General features: G+C 39.8%; 1 protein-coding gene across 2 annotated transcripts in view; it reads left to right on the top strand.

Annotated features, from left to right (window-relative positions):
• The window catches only part of SAMHD1 (SAM and HD domain containing deoxynucleoside triphosphate triphosphohydrolase 1), a 56,697-nt gene that overhangs the window by 9,539 nt on the left and 22,929 nt on the right, over positions 1–24,229 (top strand). For both annotated transcript variants that reach the window (XM_077873034.1, XM_077873035.1), the window contains exons 2-6: positions 1,419–1,485; positions 5,461–5,533; positions 13,650–13,810; positions 15,837–15,952; positions 16,139–16,209. In XM_077873034.1, coding sequence (XP_077729160.1) covers positions 1,419–1,485; positions 5,461–5,533; positions 13,650–13,810; positions 15,837–15,952; positions 16,139–16,209 — 488 coding nt within the window. The remainder of the gene's footprint in view (positions 1–1,418; positions 1,486–5,460; positions 5,534–13,649; positions 13,811–15,836; positions 15,953–16,138; positions 16,210–24,229) is intronic.

The following is a 24,229-nucleotide window of genomic DNA, read 5'->3' as shown; positions in this document are numbered from 1 at the left end:
CTGCCTCTCTCTCTCTCTGTGTCACTCATGAATAAATAAATCTTTAAGAAAAAAAAAAAAAAGAGTCGTATGTTTTACTGAGTCAGCCAGGCACTTCAGGTATGTCTTAGAGTTTATTGAGAGTATTTTCAGAAAACTAGGTTAACGCTAAAGTAAAAGTACAAAATGAAATTTACTGAACTTGAAATTGTTCTTTTTTTGTTTTTCTGTGAGTTTTAAGTAGGCTACTTGCCCAGCACATAGCCCATCACTGGGCTCGAACTCAGGACTATGAGATCAAGACCTGAGCCAAGATCAAGAGTCTGAAGCTCAACCTGCTGAGCCACCCAGGTGCCCCCAGGCTATGGCTTTGACTTGACTGTTCTAAGAACAATAGATTTATACTCCCCCCCACCCACCTCAAATCTCACCTGTTTTAGAAGGAAGTTGTTGATTTTGCAGCTTGGACTGCCTCGCAAATAATTTACTCCTATTTTATTAATTTTTTTTTAGGATTCTATTTATTTGACAGAGAGAGAGAGAGCACGCGAGCACAAGCAGGAGGAATGGCAGGCAGAGGGAGAGGGAGAAGCAGGCTCCTTGCTGAGCAGGAATTCCATAGTGGGGCTTGATCCCCCCAACTGAAAGCAGATACTTCACTGATTGAGCCACCAAGTTGCCCCTAATCAAATAATTTTTTAAATTTCACTTGAGGGTCACCTGGGTAGCGCAGTTCTTTAAGCAGCTGACTCTCAGCTTTAGCTCAGGTCTTGATCTCAGGGTTGTGGCATCATCGAGCCCTATGTCAGGCAGGCTCTGTGCTGAACGTGGAGTCAGCTTGACTCTCTTTCTGCCCCTCCCCACTGCACACTTATTTGCACTCTCTCAAATAAATCTTAAAAATTTTTTTCACTTGATTTATCAAAAAAAAGCCTGTGAGTATAGTTATCTAATTAAAATGAAGACTTTCCAAGTGGCAGGGGTGCCTGGCTGGCTCAGTCTATAGAGTATGTGGCTTTTGAACCTGGGGTTTTGAGTTTGAGCCCCATGTTGGGAAAAAAGGACTTTCTATTTTTTTTTAAAAGATTTATTTATTTATTCAGAGAGAGAGAGAGAGAGAGAGAGAGGCAGAGACACAGGCAGAGGAAGAAGCAGGCTCCATGCAGGAAGCCCGATTTGGGACTCGATTCCAGGTCTCCAGGATCACACCCCAGGCTGCAGGCGGCGCTAAACCGCTGCGCCACCAGGGCTGCCCAAAAAAGGACTTTCTAAGTGACAAATGAAAAAGTGCTACTTAGGTACTCAATGCCTGGTGTAGGTGGTTAGTAAATGTTGAGCTGAGTAAATTCTGGCGAATCCAAATTGAAAGAAATTAAAAAAGCATATGCTGTAAATATTGAAACCATTTTATCTTTTTTTTTCTCCCTTTTCTTCTAAAGAAAATAAAATCACAGGTCTAACATTGCTCCACCTTAATGAGGCTGATCTTGAAAGACTTGGAATAAGGTAAGAATGATGAAATGCACCTTGTATCCAAGCATAGTTCTGACCTTGTTATTCACTTCAGAGGGACAAAGCCCATGATCACTGATATTAACTGTCTTCATTTTAAATCTGCAAAAGTCCTTAAAAACAGAATCCCCTACTTGCTGGTTAACACAGTTGTTTTTGTTTTTGCCATGCAAATCCTGTGTTTAATATTGCTAATGATTCTTCTTTTAAAAAATTTTGCTGACAAGCCTTCATGAAGTTTGTGGTGGCCAAGTTTTTACTCTCAGGTTCAGAATAATTGGATTATACACATCAAAAAATATATAAGAACTGTTAGAGAAATGTTGACAAGAAAAATCAAGGCTACCACCTTATTTTGTACATATTTCTAGATCTTCCTAAAGTCATCTCAAGACTGAAATGCATATTTGGTATTAGGTTTTTTTTTAAAGACACAATCCAAAGTATTTTGGTCCTTTTTTGATTGTATGATTTGAGACGAGTAATTTAACCCTTCAGTTTCTGCATCTGTCAAATGGAAAATAATAATGAGACAATGTACATGAAGTGATTAGCACATTGGCCCTTAATAAAGTTAGAAATTCCTATATAAGGCTGGAGGTTGTAAGGTCTAGGTTAGTGTGGATCCACTTTAAAGATCACGGTTGAGGTGCAAAAATTTAAATATTCCTTAAAATGGAGAGTTTGTATTTTTTTTGGGGGGGGTTGTGTTTTTTTTTTTTTTTTTTTTAAGATTTTATTTATTTATTCATGAGAGACAGAGAGAGAGGGAGAGAGAGAGAGGCAGAGACACAGGCAGAGGGAGATGCAGGCTCCATGCAGGAGCCTGATGTGGGACTTGATCCCGGGACTCCAGGATCATGCCTTGGGCCGAAGGCAGGCGCTAAACTGAGCTGAGCCACCCAGGGATCCGCCCCCCCCCCCCCCCCTTTTTTTTTTTTGGTTTGTATTTTTTTAGAGAATTGGCAACAGTGGTGAAATAAGGTTTTTTCCTTCTGGAAGTCCACTTAGCTAAATGTTTTTGTGGTAACAGTAACCAAAGTATCAAAACAAAGGATTAGTACTTCATGTACTATTGTTTAGTAGTTGATAATAGAAGCAAATTGTGAGGAAAAAAAATCACCTTTAAGACATTTACTTGAGTTTTAGTAAATGTTCTTTAGATCAGAATCTTCAAGACCTTACCTTGCCTCTTTCATAATCACATTTCAGCCCTCTTAGTCCCCTCAAAATTCCCCTTACTACTTATTTCTTAGGTTTAATAGTTGCTTACTTTTTTTTTTTTTTTAATTTATTTATGATAGTCACAGAGAGAGAGAGAGAGGCAGAGACACAGGCAGAGGGAGAAGCAGGCTCCATGCACCGGGAGCCTGATGTGGGATTCGATCCCGGGTCTCCAGGATCGCGCCCCGGGCCAAAGGCAGGCGCCAAACCGCTGCGCCACCCAGGGATCCCTAGTTGCTTACTATTTTAATTGAATTTGTTCCAGTAGAGCTTGCTTTCAAAGAGAACCATTTACTTTGTGGACTCAAATACTACTGATTTATTCAACAAATAATTATGGAGGGCCCACTGTGTGTGAGAAATTTTTCTAGGAACTTGGGAGACATGAGTGAACAAAATAGAATTTCATACGAATATTATGTGGCATACCTTGTACCCATCTTATAACTCTGAGGTGGATTCTGCAGGACTTTTCAAGGCTGTGTTTTCTTATACAGAAGCCACTAGCTACATGTTTAAATTAATTAAAATTAAAGTTTCCATTCCTCTCTTAGCCATATTCCACTTATGGCTAGCGGCTACCATGTTGGATAGGGCAGATATAGAACATTTCCATTATGGCAAAATTCTGACTGGAGCTGCCTTTGGAGATCCCATTGAGATCAAAGTTGTTAACAGTAGTACAAATGTAACCAAGTTATTAATATAGCCTTGTGCTGTTTTCCTCTCCTTTCCTGTTTTACCTTTCCTAGGATTTATATCCTAAAATAAATGACCTATATGTAATCTCTTGTCCTAGATTCTGCTTTCTAGGGAAAATGCAATTTAGACAAAGTACTTAAATTTTCTCAAGTTTATAATCAACTGTTGATTTATTTATTTTTTTTTTAATTTTTTTTTTTATTTATTTATGACAGTCACACAGAGAGAGAGAGAGAGGCAGAGACACAGGCAGAGGGAGAAGCAGGCTCCATGCACCGGGAGCCCGATGTGGGATTCGATCCCGGGTCTCCAGGATCGCGCCCTGGGCCAAAGGCAGGCGCCAAACCGCTGCGCCACCCAGGGATCCCCCTCAACTGTTGATTTAAAAGAGTTTTCTAAGAAATAAGAAATATTGGTACATTAAATGTACATATCAGTTGTGAGAAATTTTAGATTTCAGAAATGATGAAATACAGAAATAAAATCTTACTGTAGTCTAACAATGACCTATGACTACTTTATTTATTTATTCATGAGAGACACAGAGAAAGGCAGAGACATAGGCAGAGGGAGAAGCAGGCCTCATGCAGGGAGCCTAATGCAGGACTTGATCCTGGACCCCGGGATCATGCCCTGAGACAAAGGCAGACACTCAACCGCCAAGCCATCCGGATGTCCCGAACCAGTTCTGATTTCTTCTCTCTCTTTTTTTTTTTTTTTTTAAGATTTTTATTTATTTATTTGAGGGAGAGTGGGTTAGAGGAATCACAGAGTTAGAGGAAGAAGCAGACCCACCACTGATCAGGGAGCTGGATGCAGGGCTCGATCCCAGGACCCTGAGATCACGACGCAAGACAAAAGCAGACACTCAATGGACTGAGCCACCCAGGCGCCCCCAGTTCTGATTTCAAAGTCCTTTCTTATTCTTACTGTGCTCTACTTCAGAGTGCTACCTTGAGTCATGCAAATTCAGGGTTGTGAGGGAAGATGACAACTTCAGTTAGGTTAACGTAGGTTTGTTAAGGAGGGCATGTAATGTAGTAAGCACTGGGTGTTATATGCTGTGGATGAGTAACTGAACTCTACAGCTAAAGCTAATGATACACTATATGTTAACTAATTGAGTTTAAATGTAGTAAGTTAAACTTTTTAAAAAAACATTTATTTACTTATTATTTATGATAGACATAGAGAGAGAGAGAGAGACAGAGAGGCAGAGACACAGGAGGAGGGAGAAGCAGGCTCCATGCCAGGAGCCTGACGCAGGACTCGATCCCGGGACTCCAGGATCACGCCCTGGGCCAAAGGCAGGTGCTATACCGCTGAGCCACCCAGGGATCCCCCCCCCCCAAAAAAAAACTTAAGTATCAATTGAGCATTCAGGGGGATCCTGGAGTTCCAGGATCGAGTCCCGCATCGGGCTCCCTGCATGGAGCCTGCTTCTTCCTCTGCCTGTGTCTCTGCCTCTCTCTCTGTGTGTCTCTCATGAATAAATAAATAAAATCTTTTTAAAAAAATTTTGAGCATTCAGTAGAGACATAGGAGATGTTGAAGTCTGAGTTACCACGGAAAGAGGACCAAGCCTGGGGAAGAGTTCTTAGCAGGGGTATGTGTTTGAATTATTAATTTTTTTTCTTTCTTTCTTTCTTTCTTTCTTTCTTTCTTTCTTTCTTTCTTTCTTTCTTTCTTTCTTTCTTTTTCTTTCTATTTATTTATTTAAAAGATTTTATTTATTCATTCATGATAGAGAGAGAGAGAGAGAGGCAGAGAGAGGCAGAGACAGAGACAGAGGCAGAGGGAGAAGCAGGCTCCATTCAGGGAGCCTGACGTGGGACTCGATCCTGGGACTCCAGGATCATGCCCTGGGCCGAAGGCAGGCACCCATACCGCCAAGCCACCCAGGCTTCCCCTAATTTTTCCTTTTAATCTGACTTCCTATTATGTTAGTGTAGATAATTTAGAGTTGATTATATACTATTATATACTCTAGGGATTATTATTAAGCAAATAATGATAGATTTGCTTATCCTATTATAATTTTAGTACCTTGGGTGACAGAAAGAAGCTCCAAGCTTGTATCCAACAACTGAGTGAAATTCATGTTGATGCAATGAAGGTAAGAGGAATAGAGTTTATCATGTTTTTTTAAATTTATCATGCTTTTTTTATATAAAGTTCTATAACTTAGAATGAACACATGTAGAATGCATTTTATTTATTATTTTAAAATATTATTTTTAGAGAGAGCACATGTGTGTGCATGCAAGCTGTGGGGAGGGGCAGATGGGAAGAGTAAATCTCAAGCAGACTCCCTGCTGAGGGCAGAGTCAGGCACAAGGGTCTATCCCAGGACCCTTATATCACGACCCTAGCCAAAATCAAGAGTTAAATGCTCAACTGACTGAGCCACCTAGATGCCCCTGTAGAATTCATATTAAAAGGGGAAAAAAATTTTCATTTTAAAAAGAATGGAAGGAAGTCTACTTCTCTGATTGATTTTGATGCTTCTAAACTGCATTTTCTTTTTTTTCTTTTTATTATTATTATTTAAGATTTTACTTATTTCAGAGAGAGCATGAGCCAAGGTGGAGGAGAGGAGCAGAGGGAGAGGGAGGAGCCAACTCCCCGATAAGCAGGGAGCCCCCCAATGCGGGGCTGGATCCCAGGACCTTGGGATCATGACCCAAGCTGAAGGGAGATGCTTAATTAACCTACTTAGCCACCCAGGCACACCACAAACTGCATTTTCTAAATTTTTTATTTATTTTTATTTTTTATTATTTTTTAAAGATTTTATTTATTCATGGGAGACACAGAGAGAGAGAGAGAGAGAGGCAGACACAGGCAGAGGGAGAAGCAGGCTCCACGCAGGGAGCCCGACATGTGACTTGATCCCGGGTCTTCAAGATCACGCCCTGGGCTGAAGGCGGCGCTAAACCGCTGAGCAATCCGGGCTGCCCTCTAAATTTTTTATTAAAGATTTTATTTATTTATTCATGAAAGAGAGAGAGCGAGAGAGGCAAAGACACAGGCAGAGGAAGAAGCAGGCTCCATGCAGGGAGCCTGATGCAGAACTCAATCCTGGGACTCCAGGATCACGCCCTGGGCCGAAGGCAGGCACTAAACTGCTGAGCCACCCAGGGATTCCTGCATTTTCTAAATTAAGCACAGAATACTTAAATCAAAAGAAAAATTAAAATATATTAAGCATTATAGAAAAGTACAAGTAGAATACTACCCAGCTTGTTAAATCTTAACATTTTGCCTAATTTCTTTAGATCTGTTGTTTGTTTGTTTATTTTTAAGACAGTTTATTTATTTATTCATGAGAGACACAGAGGCAGAGACACAGGCAGAGGGAGAAGCAGGCTCCATGCAGGAAGCCCGACGTGGGACCCGATCCCGGGTCTCCAGGATCACACGCTGGCTGCAGACGGCGCTAAACCGCTGTGCCACCGGGGCTGCCCTGAAAAAATATTTTTTTTTAAGAGCTTATATTAAGTAATGTCTACCCCCAAGGTAGGGCTCAGACTTACAACCCCGAGATCAAAAAGTAACATGCTTGGGGTTTGTGGGTGGCTTAGTCGACTAAGCATCTGACTCATGATTTCAAAGATTTTTATTTATTTATTCATGAGAGACACACAGAGAGAGAGGCAGAGACACAGGCAGAGGGAGAAGGTAGGCTCCACACAGGGAGCCCGTTGTGGGACTCGATCCTGGGACTCCAGGATCACACCCTGGGCCGAAGGCATGCGCTAAACTGCTGAACCATCTAAGTGTCCCTGACTCATGATTTCAGTTCAGGTCATATTCTCAGGGTGGTGCGATTGAGCTCCACTGCTGGGTGTGGAGCCTGCCTAAAATTTTCTCTCTCCCTCTATTCCCCCTGCCCCCACCTCCACACTTGCATATGCTCGAGTATGCACACATACATTCTCTCTCTCTCTCTCAAAAGAAAGTCGCATGCCCTACTGACTCAGTCAGCCAGGTGCGGCCCCCTTTAATTATTTATTTAGGTTTAATTTATTTATTTGAGAAAGGGTAGGGGAGAGAGCACATGAGCTGGAGGGAGAGGGAAAGAGAATCTAAAGCAGACTGCTCTGAGCATAGAGCCTGAGACAGCTTGATCCCATTACTATGAGATCATGACCTAAGCTGATACCAAGAGTCAGCTGCTCAACTGACTGAACCACCCAGGTGCCCCCCCTACCTTATTTTTTTAAGATTTTGTTTTTAAGTAATCTCTACACCCAAAATGGGGCTCAAATTAAAGAATTCCAAGATCAAGAGTTACATGCTCCACCAACAGAGCCAGCTAGGTGCCCTATGTTTTAAAATATTTAATGAATGTGTTTGGTTCAGTCCTACAATAATTTTTTTTTATAGACCAAGTAGTGGTTCTTACAGCAAGTATTTTATTTGAAAACTAATCATATTTTAGCCCTTTCTGAAAGTTTCCTAATGTTAAAATGCCTCATTCTTTTCATGAAGAATTAAATGGAATGATCATTTATTTAAGATGATCTTTAACAATTTTGTCCTATAGTTAGAAGAAAGTTGCTATCCTGTAATCTATTTTGTCCTTCATGAAAAGGGCAGCATTGAGTGTTCTTCCCATTTTCACAATTAAAATTTACAACAAAATATTTTTTTTAAAGATTTTATTTATTTGTTTGAGACAGAGAGAGAGAGAGGGAGAAGCGGGCTCCATGTAGGGAGCTGATGTGGGACTCGATCCTGGGTCTCCAGGATCAGGCCCTGGGCTGAAGGCGGCGCTAAACCCCTGAGCCACCCGGGCTGCCCACAACAAAATATTTTTGAGATAATATTCAAGACAATCAGCAGTTTCATTTGCTCACTTTTATTCTTTCTGTTTTTCATCAGAAACAGAAAATTGTCTAACTACATGTATGTAAGAGTTATAATTTACAGTTTTTGAGAATAGATTTTAAAGTTACTAAGTACTTTAGTCAGTGAGTCACAGTATAGAAATGAAATTGATAGCTTAGATGATTTTAGTTTCAGCAGCTGTACAGCTGAATGAATGATTGTACCTACTCTAATTTGGTATCCAGCTTTTATTTTCTTTTTGTTTTTTTTTTTTTAAGTATTTATTCATGAGAGACAAGCAGAGACATAGACAGAGGGAGAAGCAGGCTCCCTTTAGGGAGCCTGATGCAGAACTCTATCCCAGGACTCTGGGATCATGACCTGAGCCAAAGGCAGATGCTCAACCACTGAGCCACCCAGGTGTTCCTGTTCTTTTCTTTTAAAGAACAGCTTTAGGGATCCCTGGGTCGCTCAGCGGTTGAGCGCCTGCCTTTGGCCCAGGGTGCGATCCTGGAGTCCCGGGATCGAGTCCCACGTCAGGCTCCCTGCATGGAGCCTGCTTCACCCTCTGCCTGTGTCTCTGCCTCTCTCCCTCTCTGTGTCTTTCATGAATAAATAAATTAAAAATTTAAAAAATAAAATAAAAAAGAACAGCTTTAGTGAGATATAATTCACATAGCTCACAATTCAGTCATTTGAAGTCTACAAGTTGGGGCTCCTGGGTGGCTCAGTCAGTAGAACATGAAGCTCTTGATCTTAGGGTCATGAGTTTGAGCCCCACATTGGGCATAGAGATTACATTAAAAAAAAAAAAAGATTATGTATTCTGGATATAAGCCCCATGTCAGATATATGATATTCAAGTATTTTCTCCCATTCTCTGGATCATCTTTACTTTCTTAGAGGTGCTGTTCTTTACAGCACAAAAGCTTTTCATTTTGATGTAGTCCAGTTTATTTTTTGTTCTTTTTGCCTCTCGTGCTTTCATCATATCTAATAAACCATTGCTTGCCTAACCCAAGGTCACAACCTTTCATTCTTGATTGTTTTCTTCATGCTAAATTTAGTTGGCCTCTGAAGCTTAGAATTGTGTAACAGTAGGACGAATTAGTGTTCAACCTAACAGGTGCTAATTTGTCCAATGAATCTCGAGTGAAATGCCTTCTTAATGTACTCCTTAATGTACCATCTCTTAATATGTATTATAGAATTACCAGCTCTATTTTTCCCTAGTGGTTCTCTCTCTTCAGGGTAGAACTGACCACTCCTTTTTGTTTCTTATTCTGCATTCTCTTTCGCCACTACTCTGGACATATATTCTGTTATCTCCTGCAGAACGCAGGAATGATACCTTATTCATCTCATCCTCCATGTTTTGTGTATATAGGAGACACTTTGTAGACAATAGGATTGTTTAATCCTTCTTGGCTAGTAACACAATAGAGAATCATATAATCTTGTTTTAATTTAATTTAATTTTTTTTATTTAGTTTTTTTTTTTTTTTAATTTTTATTTATTTACGATAGTCACACACAGAGAGAGAGAGAGAGAGAGGCAGAGACACAGGCAGAGGGAGAAGCAGGCTCCATGCACCGGGAGCCCGACGTGGGATTCGATCCCGGGTCTCCAGGATCGCGCCCTGGGCCAAAGGCAGGCGCCAAACCGCTGCGCCACCCAGGGATCCCTTTTATTTAGTTTTTAAAAAATGTTATTTATTTATTTATTCATGAGAGACTTATAGAGAGGGAGGCAGAGACACAGGCAGAGGGAGAAGCAGGCTCCATGCAGGGAGCCTGATGTAGGACTCGATCCCTGATCGCGGAATCACGCCCTGAGCTGAAGGCAGACGTCCAACCGCTGAGCCACCCAGGCGTCCCAGAGAATCATATAATCTTTAAAAGTGACAAGTATAAGGAGTAGTTTATATTAAATAATGGGAGAATAAAAACAACAGATTATAAATATTGATTGAGACACTTTAATATATTCACAATCATTAAGAGTTGGGAAGGAAATATGAAATAATATACCTTGAATTACCAACAGCTAGTTGCCCTACATCAGGGGAATGATTTAAAAATGTTAGTTCTGGGCACTTTGGTGGCTCAGTCCATTAAGTGCCTGCTTTCGGCTCAGGTCATGATCCCAGGGTCCTGGGATTGAGCCCTCCATTGGACTCCCTCTCCCTCTACCTGCCACTCCCCCTGATTGTGCACTCGTGTGTGCTCTCTCTTTCTCTCTCTCTCTGTCAAAAAAAAAAAAAAAAAAAAAAGTTCATCATGAGGCACCTAGGTGGCTCAGCCAGTTAAGTGTCCAACTCTCGATTTTAGCTCAGGTCATGATCTCTGGATCATGAGATTGAGCTCCCTGTGGGTTTCATACTCAGCAGCGTAGAGTCTGGTTGAGATCATCTCTGTCCCTCTGCCCCACTTACTCTCATGCACGCATTTGCACAAGAACTCTCTGTCTGTCAAATAAATTAAAAAATCGTTTTTTTTGTTAAAGATTTTATTTATATATTTGACAGAGAGGGGGGTACAAACAGAGGGACCTGGAGTGGGAAAGGGAGAAGTAGATAACCTGCTGAGCAGGGAGTCTGATGCGGGGCTCTATGCCAGGACTCTGAGATCGGGTTGTGAGTCGAAGGCAGTTGGTTAACCGACTGAGCCACTCAGGCACTCCTTAATAAAAAAAAAGAATCTTAAAAAAAAAAGTTTATCAATGAAATGGAACCGTTATAAGGATAATTATTGAGGTGTCTGGCTCAGTCTATCAGTGTGGAGAGCATGCAACTCTTTTTTTCTTAGCATGCAATTCTTGATCTCAGGTTGTGAGATCAAGCTCCATGTTGGGCGAGCTTACTTTAAAAAAAAAAAAAAAAAGATAGAGCACCTGGGTGGCTCAGTCAGTTTAGCCTCCAGCTCTTGATTTCAGTTCAGGCGGTGATCTCCAGGTTGTGGGATCAAGCCCCTTGTTGGGCTTAGGCTCAGCATGGAGTCTGTTTGAGTTTCTCTCTTTCCCTCTGCCCCTCCCCCTGCTCTTGTTCATACGCTTGCATGCTCTCTGTCTAAAATAAATCTTTTTCTTCTAAATGGATAATTATTAAGATTTGCAAAATATAAAAGTGCTCATGATGCATTTTGACATGAAAAGTATGTATATTATGATACTATGCTAAAATGATTTTGAGTTCTTGATTTTTTTTGTTTTTATTTTTTAAAAAAATTTTATCCATTTGAGAGAGAAAGAGAAAGAGTGCATGGGGGAAGGAGTGGAGGGAGAGAGGGGGAAGGAGAGAGAATCTCAAGCTGAGTATGTGGAACCCTGCACAGAGCTCGATCTCACAACCCTGAGATCATGACCTGAGCCGAAACCAAGAGCTGGTTGCTTAACCAACGGAGCCACCCAGGTGCCCCTCTTTTTTTTTTTTTAATAAAGCTACTTAAATGTTCTTTGTTTTAACCAGTTATTACACCTGAAAAATTGACAGTGAAGACTTTTAGACCCTTAAATGGACTAAAAATAGATTATAGAATTTTTTTTTATAACTTTTAATAATGAAATAGATTCTAGGGACACCTGGGTGGCTCAGTTAAACCTATGCCTTCAGCTCAGGTTATGATCTAAGGTCCTGGGATTGAGCCCATGTTCCTGGCTCAGCAGTGAATCTGCTTCTTTCTCTCCCTCTGCTACTCCTCCTGCTTCTGCTCTTTCTCAAATAAATAAAATATTTTTAAAAAATAGATTCTCTTATGGAACTGGAGGGTATTATGCTGAGTGAAATAAGTCAATCGGAGAAAGACAAACATTATATGTTCTCATTCATTTGGGGAATCTAAATAATAGTGAAAAGGAATAGAAGGGAAGGGAGAAGAAATGAGTAGGAAATATCAGAAAGGGAGACAGAACATAAAGATTCCTAACTCTGGGAAACGAACTAGGGGTGGTGGAAGGGGAGGAGGGCGGGGGGTGGGGGTGAATGGGTGACGGGCACTGAGGGGGGCACTTGACGGGATGAACACTGGGTGTTATTCTGTATGTTGGCAAATTGAACACCAATAAAAAATAAATTTATTATTAAAAAAAATAGATTCTTTTAAAAAAATAGATTCTCTTTGTGGTGGTTACATTAATCTTATATATAAGGGGAAAGGAAAAGACCAATATATGATTTTCTTTTATTTTTCTTTTACTTTTTTTTTTTTGGAAGATTTATTTATTTGAGAGAGAGAGAGAGCATGTGTGAGAGAGCACAAGTGGTGTAGAGGGAGGAGCAGGCTGCCCATTGAGGCAGGAGCCCGATGCAGGGTTCGAACCCAGGACACAGGACAGGGATCATGACCTGAATTGATTTTTTTTTTTAATTTATTCACAGAGATAGAGAAAGAGAGGCAGAGACACAGGTAGAGGGAGAAGCAGGCATCATACAGAGAGCCTGATGTGGGACTCGATCCAGGGTCTCCAGGATCACGCCCTGGACTGCAGGCGGTGCTAAACCGCTGCGCCACCAGGGCTGCCCTCATGACCTGAATTGAAGGCAGCCACTTAACCAACTGAGCCACCCAAGCACCACTTACTTTATTTTTTTTTAAGATTTTATTTTATTTTATTTTAAGATTTTATTTATTTATTCATGAGAGAGAGAGAGAGAGGCAGAGACACAGGCAGAGGGAGAAGCAGCCTCCGTGCAGACAGCCTGACGTGGGACTCGATCCCGGGTCTCCAGGATCACGCCCTGGGCTGCAGGCGGCACTAAACCACTGTGCCACTGGGGCTGCCTAGTATGGCTTTTAAGATGTTTTTTTTTTTTAAGATTTTATTTTTTTAGCCTGCGGTAAAAAAAAAATATATATATATATATATTTTTTAATTAATTAATTAATTTATTTATTCATGAGAGACAGAGAGAGAGAGAGAGAGAGGCAGAGACATAGGCAGAGGGAGAAGCAGGCTTCCAGCAGGGAGCCTGGTATGGGATTCGATCCCAGGACCCTGGGATCACTCCCTGAGACGAAGGCAACGCTTAACCACTGAGCCACCCAGGCATCCCTGGCTTTTATAATCTAAAGGAGTATGTTAAATAACATACTTGTATTTAAGTTGAATACAAGACTAATTTATCAAAGGCTAATCAAATCATAATAAAATGATTGGAATTCTTATCATTCTATTCTTAGCATCCATTAAGAAGAAGTAAAATATACCCAGATCCAACATACTTGATCTATCTGATAGTAAGGTAATATTATATTAATATCTTGTTATTTCCCATAGTCGTGTTCTTACCTGAGAACAATTGAATAGCTTTGACTGTGCACTGTAGATAGGAATGACTGTACAAAAATTTTAGATGGAGTTACATATTGTTACTGATACCAATTTAAACATAATTTTCTAGGTAATTAATGATCCTATCCATGGCCACATTGAACTCCACCCTCTCCTCATCCGAATCATCGACACACCTCAATTTCAGCGGCTTCGATATATCAAACAGTTGGGAGGCAGTTACTACATTTTTCCAGGTGCTTCGCACAATCGATTTGAGCACAGTCTAGGGTAAGAAGTCCATTGATGGGGAATTAACAGTTATTAAATACCTTCTTTATCTTATGAAATGACTGTCTCATCTTACCTTTTAGAGTATTTGACAAAATGGTAATAATATCCATATTTTGTTGATGAGAAAACTGAGGTTTTGATTTACCTTGATATATTTTATTTATTTTATATATTCTTATAAGCCAATTCAGATCCTTCCTGGAAAGATAAAGTGTCTATTGATAGGTAATTTGGATGATGTATTTGTGTTTAAGTACTTCAAACCTAACATGTTTGGTTACTGGTATAACTAATTTTGTAAGTTTGATTATTTAGTTTTCCTGTTTAGTCTTGTACAGAAGTGCCATTTGAAACCAGATGGTTTTATTCACCTATCAGGAAATTTGTAGATCAGAAAAATATTCACAAGCCTTAGAGAAGGTGACACCTCTGTTACATACAACCAAGTTGAGAATTTGGTCTGCTTTTCCGTTATAAAATTTGGAGCTAGTAGAACATGGGCTGGGTAGAACTGGACAGTTTTCTAGGTTTTGTGAAATACTTATACTGTTTTACTTTGTTTTGAAGTGTTTTTTGGTTTCTATGGGGCTTTTTTTGGAAGCGTTTTTAATAGCCAGAATACAAGTGTCTACTCAAATGTGCATTCATTCATCAACACATTTATTGAATACTTATGAGGCTTTACCAAACCAACAGGGTAGCAATTGTCTCTAACTTCCTGGAGTTCAGAGCTAAATGGGAAAAGAAAGATATTGTATTCATTCAGGAATTACTTTCAGGGAATATGCTAAAAGTGCATTTAACATTTGTCAGGCACTTTATCTTCAATCTATGTTGTAAACGTTACAAAGCCAGAAGTCTTGCTTCTTTGAAAAATACTTGTAGTAAAATACATAGAATAATAAACTTACCATCTTAAAACCATTTTTATTTTTTATTTTTTAAAAAACATTTTTTAAAAAAGATTTTAGTTATTTATTCATGAGAGACACACAGAGGGAGGCAGAGACCTAGGCAGAGGGAGAAACAGGCTCCCTGCGGGGAATGTGATGCAGGATTCCATCCCAAGACCCGGGATCATGCCCTGAGCCAAACGCAGATGCTCAGTCACTGCATGTATGTTCAATAGTGTTAAATATATCCATATTATTGTGCAACCAAACTCTAGAACATTTTCATCTTGCAAAACTAAAATCTATACCCATTAAATAACAATTCCCCATTCTCCTCTCCCTCTAGCTTCTGGTCATCACCATTCTATGTTCTGTTTCTATGAATTTAACTACTCTAGGTACCTCATATAAGTAATATCTTACAGTATTTCTCTTTTTGGACTGGTTCAATTCACTTGGCATAATTTTCCCAAAGTTCATCTATGTTGGAGCATATGTGAGAATGTCCTTTTTTAAGACTAGATATTATTCAATTATATGTTTATACCACATTTTGTTTATTCCTTTATTCATGAGTGGACACTTGGGTTGCTTCCACCTCTGGCTATTGTGAATAGTGTTGCTACGATTCATATATTTCTCTGAGACTCTGCTTTCAGTGTTTTGGGTACATACCCACAGGGCACTGCGGGCTTGTATGGTAATTCTATTTTTAATTTTTTGAGGAAACGTATTGTTTTTCATAGTGGCTGCACAAGTTTATATTCCCAACAACAGTATGTAAGGGGTCTAGTTTCTCTACATCCAAGCCAACATTTGTTACTTTGTTTATTGGGTTTTGTTTTGTTTCATAATAACCTTTCTAATGAGTGTAAGGGTGGTATTTCATTGCGGTTTTAATGTTGCATTTCCCTAATGATTCCTGGTTGTGAGCCAAGAGGTCCTACTTTGGGGATTCTGTTTGTATGTTTGGGCCTGTAGTAGTAGTTCTGAAACAGACTACTCTTTAACTTTTTGTAGAGATATATGAGAACATTTAAGAAACATATTAAAGTTCTTTAGGTCCAGAAGTATCATCTTTCAAAAGGAAGAGTGACTTTATGTTATTTTTTGTTTTGTTTACTCTGCAGTGTAGGGTATCTAGCAGGATGTCTGGTTCGTGCACTGCGTGAGAAGCAACCAGAGCTGCAGATAAGTGGACGAGATGTGCTCTGTGTTCAGATTGCTGGCCTTTGTCATGATCTCGGTATGCTATACAAAGAACCAAAGTTGTTAACATAAAACCATAACATGGAGTTGTGTGTCCCCTTTTTGTGACATAGATTGTTAATATCTGTTCATTTTCAAGTTAAGCTAGAAAGATAAAAAATAGATTCATATTTTGCCAATCTACAAGCAGTTTCCTTGTTCTAAGGCTGCTTTTGTTTTTAAGGTCATGGGCCATTTTCTCATATGTTTGATGGAAGATTTATTCCACTTGCTCGCCCAAATGTGAAATGGACGGTATGTATTCATATATACATAGTTAGTAAAGACTATTAAGCAACCATTGTTGTGTTATAGTATACTTCTCCATTATAGTGTTCAGGATGTTTGTCTGTGTATGTTTCATTTGGTGTCCTAATAGTCTTCTTCTTCTTCTTCTTCTTCTTCTTTTTTTTTTTTTTTTTTTTTAAGATTTTATTTATTTACTCACGGGAGACACACAGAGAGAGGCAGAGACATAGGCAGAGGGAGAAGCAGGCTCCATGCAGGGAGCCGGTTGCGGGACTCAATCCCAGGACCCTGGGATCATGACCTGAGCCAAAGACAGATGCTCAACCACTGAGCCACCCAGTTGCCTTCCTTTAAGGAAGGAATCGTTATCTTCAGTTTTATAAGTGTAATTATATAGAGGTATAGAAGCTCACAGAAGTATGCCTATACACAAAATCACAAAGTTGGCTTAGTTAAGTGACCAGTTCTTGGTTTCAGCTCAGGTCATGATCTCGGGGTTGTGAGATTGAGCCTTGTTTTGCTGAGTGTGGAGTCTGCTTAAGATTCACTGTCTCTTTGCCCCTCTCCCCTGCACACATGTGCACATGCACTCTCTCAAAAAATAAATCTTTTTTTTTTTTTTAATCACAAAGCTGTTAAATGGTAGAGCCAGCACTAGAAAACCAGGTTTTCTAACTGCTAATTTTTTAAAAAGATCTTTTAAAAATTTTTTTGAGAAAGAGCATGAGCTAGGGGGGAGAGGAGGGACAGATGGAGAGGGAGAAGCAGTGTCCTGCTGAGCAAGGAGCCCATCACAGGGCTCAATCCTGGGACCCTGAGATCATGACCCAAGCTGAACAGATGCTTAATTGACTGAGCTACCCAAGTGTCCCTCTATCTGCTAATTTAAAGCTCTTACTATTCTATCATACTATTGAAAAAAAATAAATAAATAAAAGACCAACTCTATTTTAACTCATTTGTTTTGATCATGAAGTAGCCAATACCAGTCAAGTTTGATCATTTATATTAAATGAACTATTTTATAAATAGGGATATGCAGGTCACTGCCCTCTATTTTTTTTTTTTTAAGATTTTATTTATTTATTCATGAGAGACACACAGAGAGAGAGGCAGAGACACTGGCAGAGAGAGAAACAGGCTCCATGCAGGGAGCCTGATGTGGGACTCGATCCCGGGTCTCCAGGATCACACCCCAGGCTGAAGGCGGCATTAAACCGCTGAGCCACCCGGGCTGCCCTGACCCCTGTTTTTGGAATCAGTTTTTGAAACAGGAAGTTAGGCTGGCTTCCATTTTTTACCACGTTGTCTTTCTGGAACCTGGAGTTGAAAAGGATATTAGTACCTACCGACGGGTTCTTCTATGTCAACCTCTATTTTCTTTCTTTTTTCTTTTCTTTTCTTTTCTTTTTTCTTTTCTTTTCTTTTCTTTTCTTTTCTTTTCTTTTCTTTTCTTTTTTCTTTTCTTTTCTTTTTCTTTTTCTTTTTCTTTCTTTCTTTTTCTCTTTTCTTTTCTTTTCTTTTCTTTTCTTTTTCTTTTCTTTCTTTTCTTTCCCCCTCCCCTCCCCTCTCCTCTCCTCTCCTTTCCTTTCTTTTTAAAAAATATTTACTTTTTGAAAGTAACATCTACACCGAGTGTAAGACTCGAACCTATGATGCCGAGATCAAAAGTCACACACCATCAACTGAGCCAGCCAGATGCTGGCTTTTCTTTTTTTTTTTTTTTTTTCCTTGTAAAGGAGTAATTGACATCTAGTAAGTTGTATGGATCTTAAGTGTACAGTTCAGTGAATATTTTTTTTTTTTAAGATTTTATTTTATTTACTCATGAGAGATACAGAGCGGGAGAGAGAGAGGCAGAGACACAGGCAGAGGGAGAAGCAGGCTCCATGCAGGGAGCCCGACGTGGGACTTGATCCCAGATCTCCAGGATCACGCCCTGGGCTGCAGGCGGCGCTAAACCGCTATGCCACCGGGGCTGCCCTCAGTGAATATTTTTTAAATTTATTGTTTATTTTTAGTAATCTCTGTACCCAACATATGGGGCTCACACTCATGACCCCCCAAGATCAAGAGTCACACGCCCCACTGACTGAGCCAGCCTTGGTGCTCCTGGTTCAGTGAATTTTTGATAGTTGTTCATGTCACTGCTACGCAAGTCAGGATATGGTATGTCTTCATCTTCTTGAGAATTCTCTTAGGCCTTTCTCAGTCAATGCCTGCTTCTCTCTCATCACCTAGGTTTATAACCTAGGTTTTATAAACCTAGTTTTATAAACCTAGGTTTGTTTTTCCTATTCTCAGGTTTAATATGAGTAGAATCCTATCATAGATACTCATTTGTGTCTTGCTTTTATTCACATAACATGATGATTGTGAGACTCATTCATGTTGTGTGCATCACCTGTTGATCCCTGCTTACTGCTTAGGTAGTATTCCATTGCAGGATAAATTGTGATTTGATTATCCTTTTTCCCTTTGATAGAATTTGAGTTGTTTTCGCTTCTTGATTATTACAAATAAGGTTTCTATACACATCACTGTACATGATTTTTGTGGAAAATGTCTTCATTTCTTTTAGTTAAAATGCCTAAGAGTAAAAATGCCAGATCATGTTTACTTTATAAGAAACTCCTAGACCTTTCCCATATTATACCATTTTTCACTTCATCGCCAGTGTGGGAGATTTCCTGTTCCTCAGCCTTGTCAACATTTGGTTTTTTTTTTTTTTTTTTTTTTTTCATTTGGGTTTTTTTAGATTATCCTTTCTAATGAGTGTCAAGTGGTGTTTTGGATGTGTGTTTGTTTTTTTTTTTTTGTTTTTTTTAACATTCTTTAATGTTTGTTGAGTACCATTTCCTATATTTTGTTATTGATATATTTTCTTTTGTTTTTATTGTTGTTGTCTTAAAGATTTTTATTAATTCATGAGAGACACAGAGGCAGAGACACAGGCAGAAGGAGAAGCAGGCTCCCTCTAGGGAACCCAATGTGAGACCCGATCCCAGGACCCCAGGATCACGACCCGAACCAAAGGCAGATGCTCAATCCCTGAGCCACCCAGTTGCCCCTGATATATTTTCTTTTGTGAAGAGTTCTTTCAACATTAGCCCATTTTTAAAAAATCTTATTGTTTGGCTTTTAATTTATTTGAGTAATTACATATGATATAACTATATATAAAAAATAGTATATATAGTAACTATATTTATATTATAAATACATGTGTTGTAAAGATTTTTTTTCTCTGACTTGCCAATTCATTTTTTTTAATTTATTTTTTTAAGATTTATTTATTTGTTTATTCATGGAGACAGAGAGAGAGAGAGAGAGAGAGGCAGAGACACAGGCAGAGGGAGAAGCAGGCTCCATGTTGGGAGCCCAACGTGGGATTTGATCCTGGGTCTCCAGGATCATGCCCTGGACCAAAGGCGGCGCTAAACCTCTGAGCCACCCGGGCTGCCCGCCAATTCATTTTTTTAGTGGTGCCTTTGAGAAACAAATTTTAAATTCTGATGGAGTATTCTGATTCTTCAACTAAGATGGGTAGTTCTTCTGTAGTTTTGCTGCCTTGGGGCCTCATGCTAACGGCCATAAAAGAACTGGACTATTGCCCAGTGCTTTTTATCTTCCAAGTGTTAACTTCCTTCTAACATCAGCCTGCTTTTGGTGGCCTGCCAGTACCTTTAGGAAGTTGTCCAGACTTAATAGTTGTTTTCTTCAGCAAGGCTGATCTAAATAGGATCTACTCAGCTATTTGCAAGTCTTTGTATTTGTTTTTTTAAAGTAGGCTCCATGCTCAACACAGGGCTTGAACTCGTAACCCTGAGATTCAAAGTCAGATTCTGTACCAACTGGGCCACCAGGTGCCCCAATTTTCAAGTCTTTATATGTAAAATTTTGACCATTTAGGGGTACCTGGTTGGTGTAGTCATTTAGGTTTCTAACTCTTGGTTTCAGGTCGTGATCTCAGGGTCATGGGAACAAGCCTTGAGTGAGTCTCTGTGGGCTGCACTGAGTCAGCTTGAGATTCTCTCTTCCTCTGCCCTTCCTTTCTCTCTCTCTCTCAAGTAAATAAATAAATCTCTGCTCCCCCCCCCCCAAATTTGGCCTTTTAGGGGTGCCTGGCTGGCTCAATTGCTAGAGCATGTGGCTCTTGATCTCAAGGTTACAATTTCAAGCCCCACATTGGGTGTGGAGATTACTTAAATGAATAAACTTTTAAAAATAAAAAAAAATTGGCCTTTCACCATCTTTTTTATTTTATTTTATTTATTTTTATTTTTTTCACCATCTTTTTTTAATTTTTATTTATTTATGATAGTCACACAGACAGAGAGAGAGAGAGAGGCAAAGACATAGGCAGAGGGAGAAGCAGGCTCCATGCACCGGGAGTCCGACGTGGGACTCCATCCCGGGTCTCCAGGATCCCGCCCTGGGCCAAAGGCAGGCGCCAAACCGCTGCGCCACCCAGGGATCCCTCACCATCTTTTTTTAAAGATTTTATTTTTATTTCTTTTTTTTAAATCATTCTTTTTTTTTTTTTATTCATCCATTCATGAAAGACACACACACACAGAGAGAGAGAGGCAGAGACACAGGCAGAGGGAGAAGCAGGCCCCATGCAGGGAACCTGACGTGGGACCCAATCCTGGGTCTCCAGGATCATGCCCTGGGCCGAAGGCAAACGCTAAACCACTGAGCCACCCGGGCTGCCCTTATTTTTATTTCTTATGGTTTTTTTAAAAAAGATTTATTTATCTATTTTTGAGAGAGAAAGAGAGTGTGCGAGTAGAGGGAGGGGCAGAGGGAGAGAATCCCCAAACAGATCCCCTGCTGAAAGCAGAGCCTGATGCAGGGTTTGATCCCACAACCCATGAGATAATGACCCAAACCAAAACTAAGAGATGTCTGACTGAGCCCCCCAGGAGCCCCTATTTATTTATTTTTATTCTTTTAAAGATTTATTTTTTTGAGAGAGAAGGCATGTAAGTGGGGGGAAGAACAGAGGGAGAGGGAGAGAAGTAGACTTCCTGCTGAGCATAGAGCCCAACCTGGGACTTAGGATTTTGAGCCCCATGTTGGGTGTAGAGATTACTTAAAATAAAAATCTTAAAAAAAAAAGAAACCAATAGTTTTTTTTTCTAAACTGTTTGGAAGTGTGCTCACTTCAGCAGCACATATACTAAACTGGAAGTAAGTTGTAGACCTACTTCTTTATTCCTAAATACTTTAATGAGTATTTCCTAAAAATGAAAATACTCTTTTACATAACTTGATACTTATACATAAGTATTAAGTATCAAAATCAGAAAATTAATATTGATGCTGTACTAGTATCTAATTTATACTTTCTTTCAAATTGCACCAAGTGTCCATATAGAAAAGGAGGAAGAAAACTTTTTTCCCTCCCTGACCCATACATACTACTTAGTTGCAGTTTCTCTTTACTCTTCTGTGATCTGGAACAAGTCTTCATCTTTTATGACCTTGTTATTTTTTTTTAAGATTTTATTTATTCATGAAAGATACAGAGAGAGAGAGAGAGAGGCAGGCTCAATGCAGGGAGCCTGACATGGGACTCGATCCTGGGTCTCCAGGATCAGGCCCTGGGCTGAAGGCGGCACTAAACTGCTGAGCCACCTGGGCTGCCCTGACCTTATTTTTGAAGAGTACAGGTGAGTTGTTTCTGGAATGCCCCTCAATTTGTCTGATATTTGCAGTGTTCTGATACACAGTGTCAGACTGTATTTTTGGTAGAACGCCACATTGTATCTTCTTAGTATATCACGTTAGAGGCACATAAAATCTGTTTAACACATTACTGGTGATAATAACTTTGATCACTTGATTGAGGCATTGTTTACCAGATTTCTCCACTATAAACTTTTTTTTTTTTTTTTTTTAAGATTTTATTTATTGGGGCAGCCCAGGTGGCTCAGCGGTTTATTGCCTCCTTCGGCCCAGGGCCTGGTCCGGGGGACCCAGGATTGGGTCCCACATCAGGCTCCCTGCATGGTTCCTGCTTCTCCTCTGCCTGTGTCTGTGCCTCTCTCTTCTCTCTCTCTCTCTCTGTGTCTCTTATGAATAAATAATAATTTTTTAAAAGGATTTTATTTATTCATTGGACAGAGAGCACAAGCACACACTATTTGGGGGAGCCGCAGAGGGAGACTGAGAAGCAACCTCCCCACTGAGTAGGGAGCCTGATGCAGGGCTCCATCCCAGGATCCCGGGATCATGACCTGAGCCAAAAGCAGTCGCCCAATTGACTGAACCACCAAGGTGCCCCTCCACTATAAACGTCAACTGTTTTTCCTCTTTGTAATTTATATGCATCTTGATTCAATTTAATTTTTTTTTTTTAATTTTTTTTTTATTTATTTATGATAGTCACACAGAAAGAGAGAGAGGCAGAGACATAGGCAGAGGGAGAAGCAGGCTCCATGCACCGGGAGTCCGACGTGGGATTCGATCCCGGGTCTCCAGGATCGCGCCCTGGGCCAAAGGCAGGCGCCAAACCGCTGCGCCACCCAGGGATCCCCTACATCTTGATTCAATTTAAAAAATAGTTATAGGATGACCATCCAGGTTTTATTTTCATTTTCAGTTTTTGGTAAAACCTGTGAGGGCACCGATGTCTTCAGGGGATCATATCGTCTTTACACTTGTGAATGAGCAAACATAGATTAGTAAAAAAAGGCCAATTTACGATTCTTACTTAAATGTTGATCTCAGAGCTCTAAAACACTTTTGTTTTTACTGGCAAATTTGCAGTCACCTCTTTTCACCACTAGATGGAATTGCTTAAGAATTTTTTAACCTTACATGTTTCAAGGCTGATGAAACAATAGAACTGATTTTGTTTTTTGAATTTTACAAAAATTTTAAGTAGGCTTCACACTACTTCAAGTGCAGGGCTTGAACTCATGACCCAAGATTAAGAGTCTTGTGCTCTACCAACTGAGTTAGCCAGGCACCCCAATAGAACTGAATTTCATAGTGATATTCATTAAAGCAGGATTGCACCTGTGTAACTGGGTAATATTCTGTACTGTACTGTGTAGTACCTCTGTACTGTAAAGGATTATATCTCATTAAATATGATATAATGATGAACATAACATGTAAAATGTTTATAGGCTAGTAAAATACAGATTTGGCAGGAATTTTTTTGTTTTGTTTTTTTAAGATTTATTTATTTATTTATTCATGAGACACAGAGAGATGCCACATTTATCTTCTTAGTATATCACATCAGAGGCACATAAAATCTGTTTAACACATTGCTGGTGATAATAACTTTGATCAATTGATTCAGGTATTGTTTACAGATTTCTCCACTATAAACTTTTTTTTAGGCAGAGACCTAGACAGAGGGAGAAGCAGGCTCCTCACAAGGGAGTCTGATGCAGCACTCGATCCCCGGACCCAGGATCATGCTCTGAGCTGAAGGCAGATGCTCAACTGCTCAGCCACCTAGGCATACCAATTTGGCAGGTTTTTAAAAATATCTGCAAGGGGCACCTGGGTGGCTCAGTCAATTAGACATCTGACTCCTGATCTCAGCTCAGGTCTTGATCTCAGAGTTTTGAGTTCAAGCCCTGTGTTGGGCTTCACGCTGGAGGTAAGTCTACCTTAAAAAAAAAAAAAACACATATATATATATATATATATATATATCTGCAAAGAGTAGTTGGAAACTAGATAATTAACATGCAGTGGAAACTTATCTTTGAATTACCTGTAATCAAGAATAATTTGGGGATGCCTAGGTGGCTCAGCGGTTGAGCATCTGCCTTCAGCTCAGGGTGTGATCCTGGATCCACGTATTGAGTCCCATATCAGGCTCCTTGCATGGAGCCTGCTTCTCCCTCTGCCTCTGCCTCTGTCTCTGCTTCTCTCTCTCTCTCTCTCTCTCTCTGTATGTGTGTGTCTCATGAATAAGTAAATAAAATCTTTAAAAAAAATGTATTATCTGGGGCCCCTAATGAACTAGAGTCTGTAACAGACCACATTGTATTGA

Source organism: Canis aureus, chromosome 26, assembly GCF_053574225.1.
Source record: "Canis aureus isolate CA01 chromosome 26, VMU_Caureus_v.1.0, whole genome shotgun sequence".
NCBI classification, from domain to species: Eukaryota; Metazoa; Chordata; class Mammalia; order Carnivora; family Canidae; genus Canis; species Canis aureus.
The sequence above is the reverse complement of the archived record's forward strand: the minus strand, read 5'-3'. Positions and strand labels throughout refer to the sequence as shown.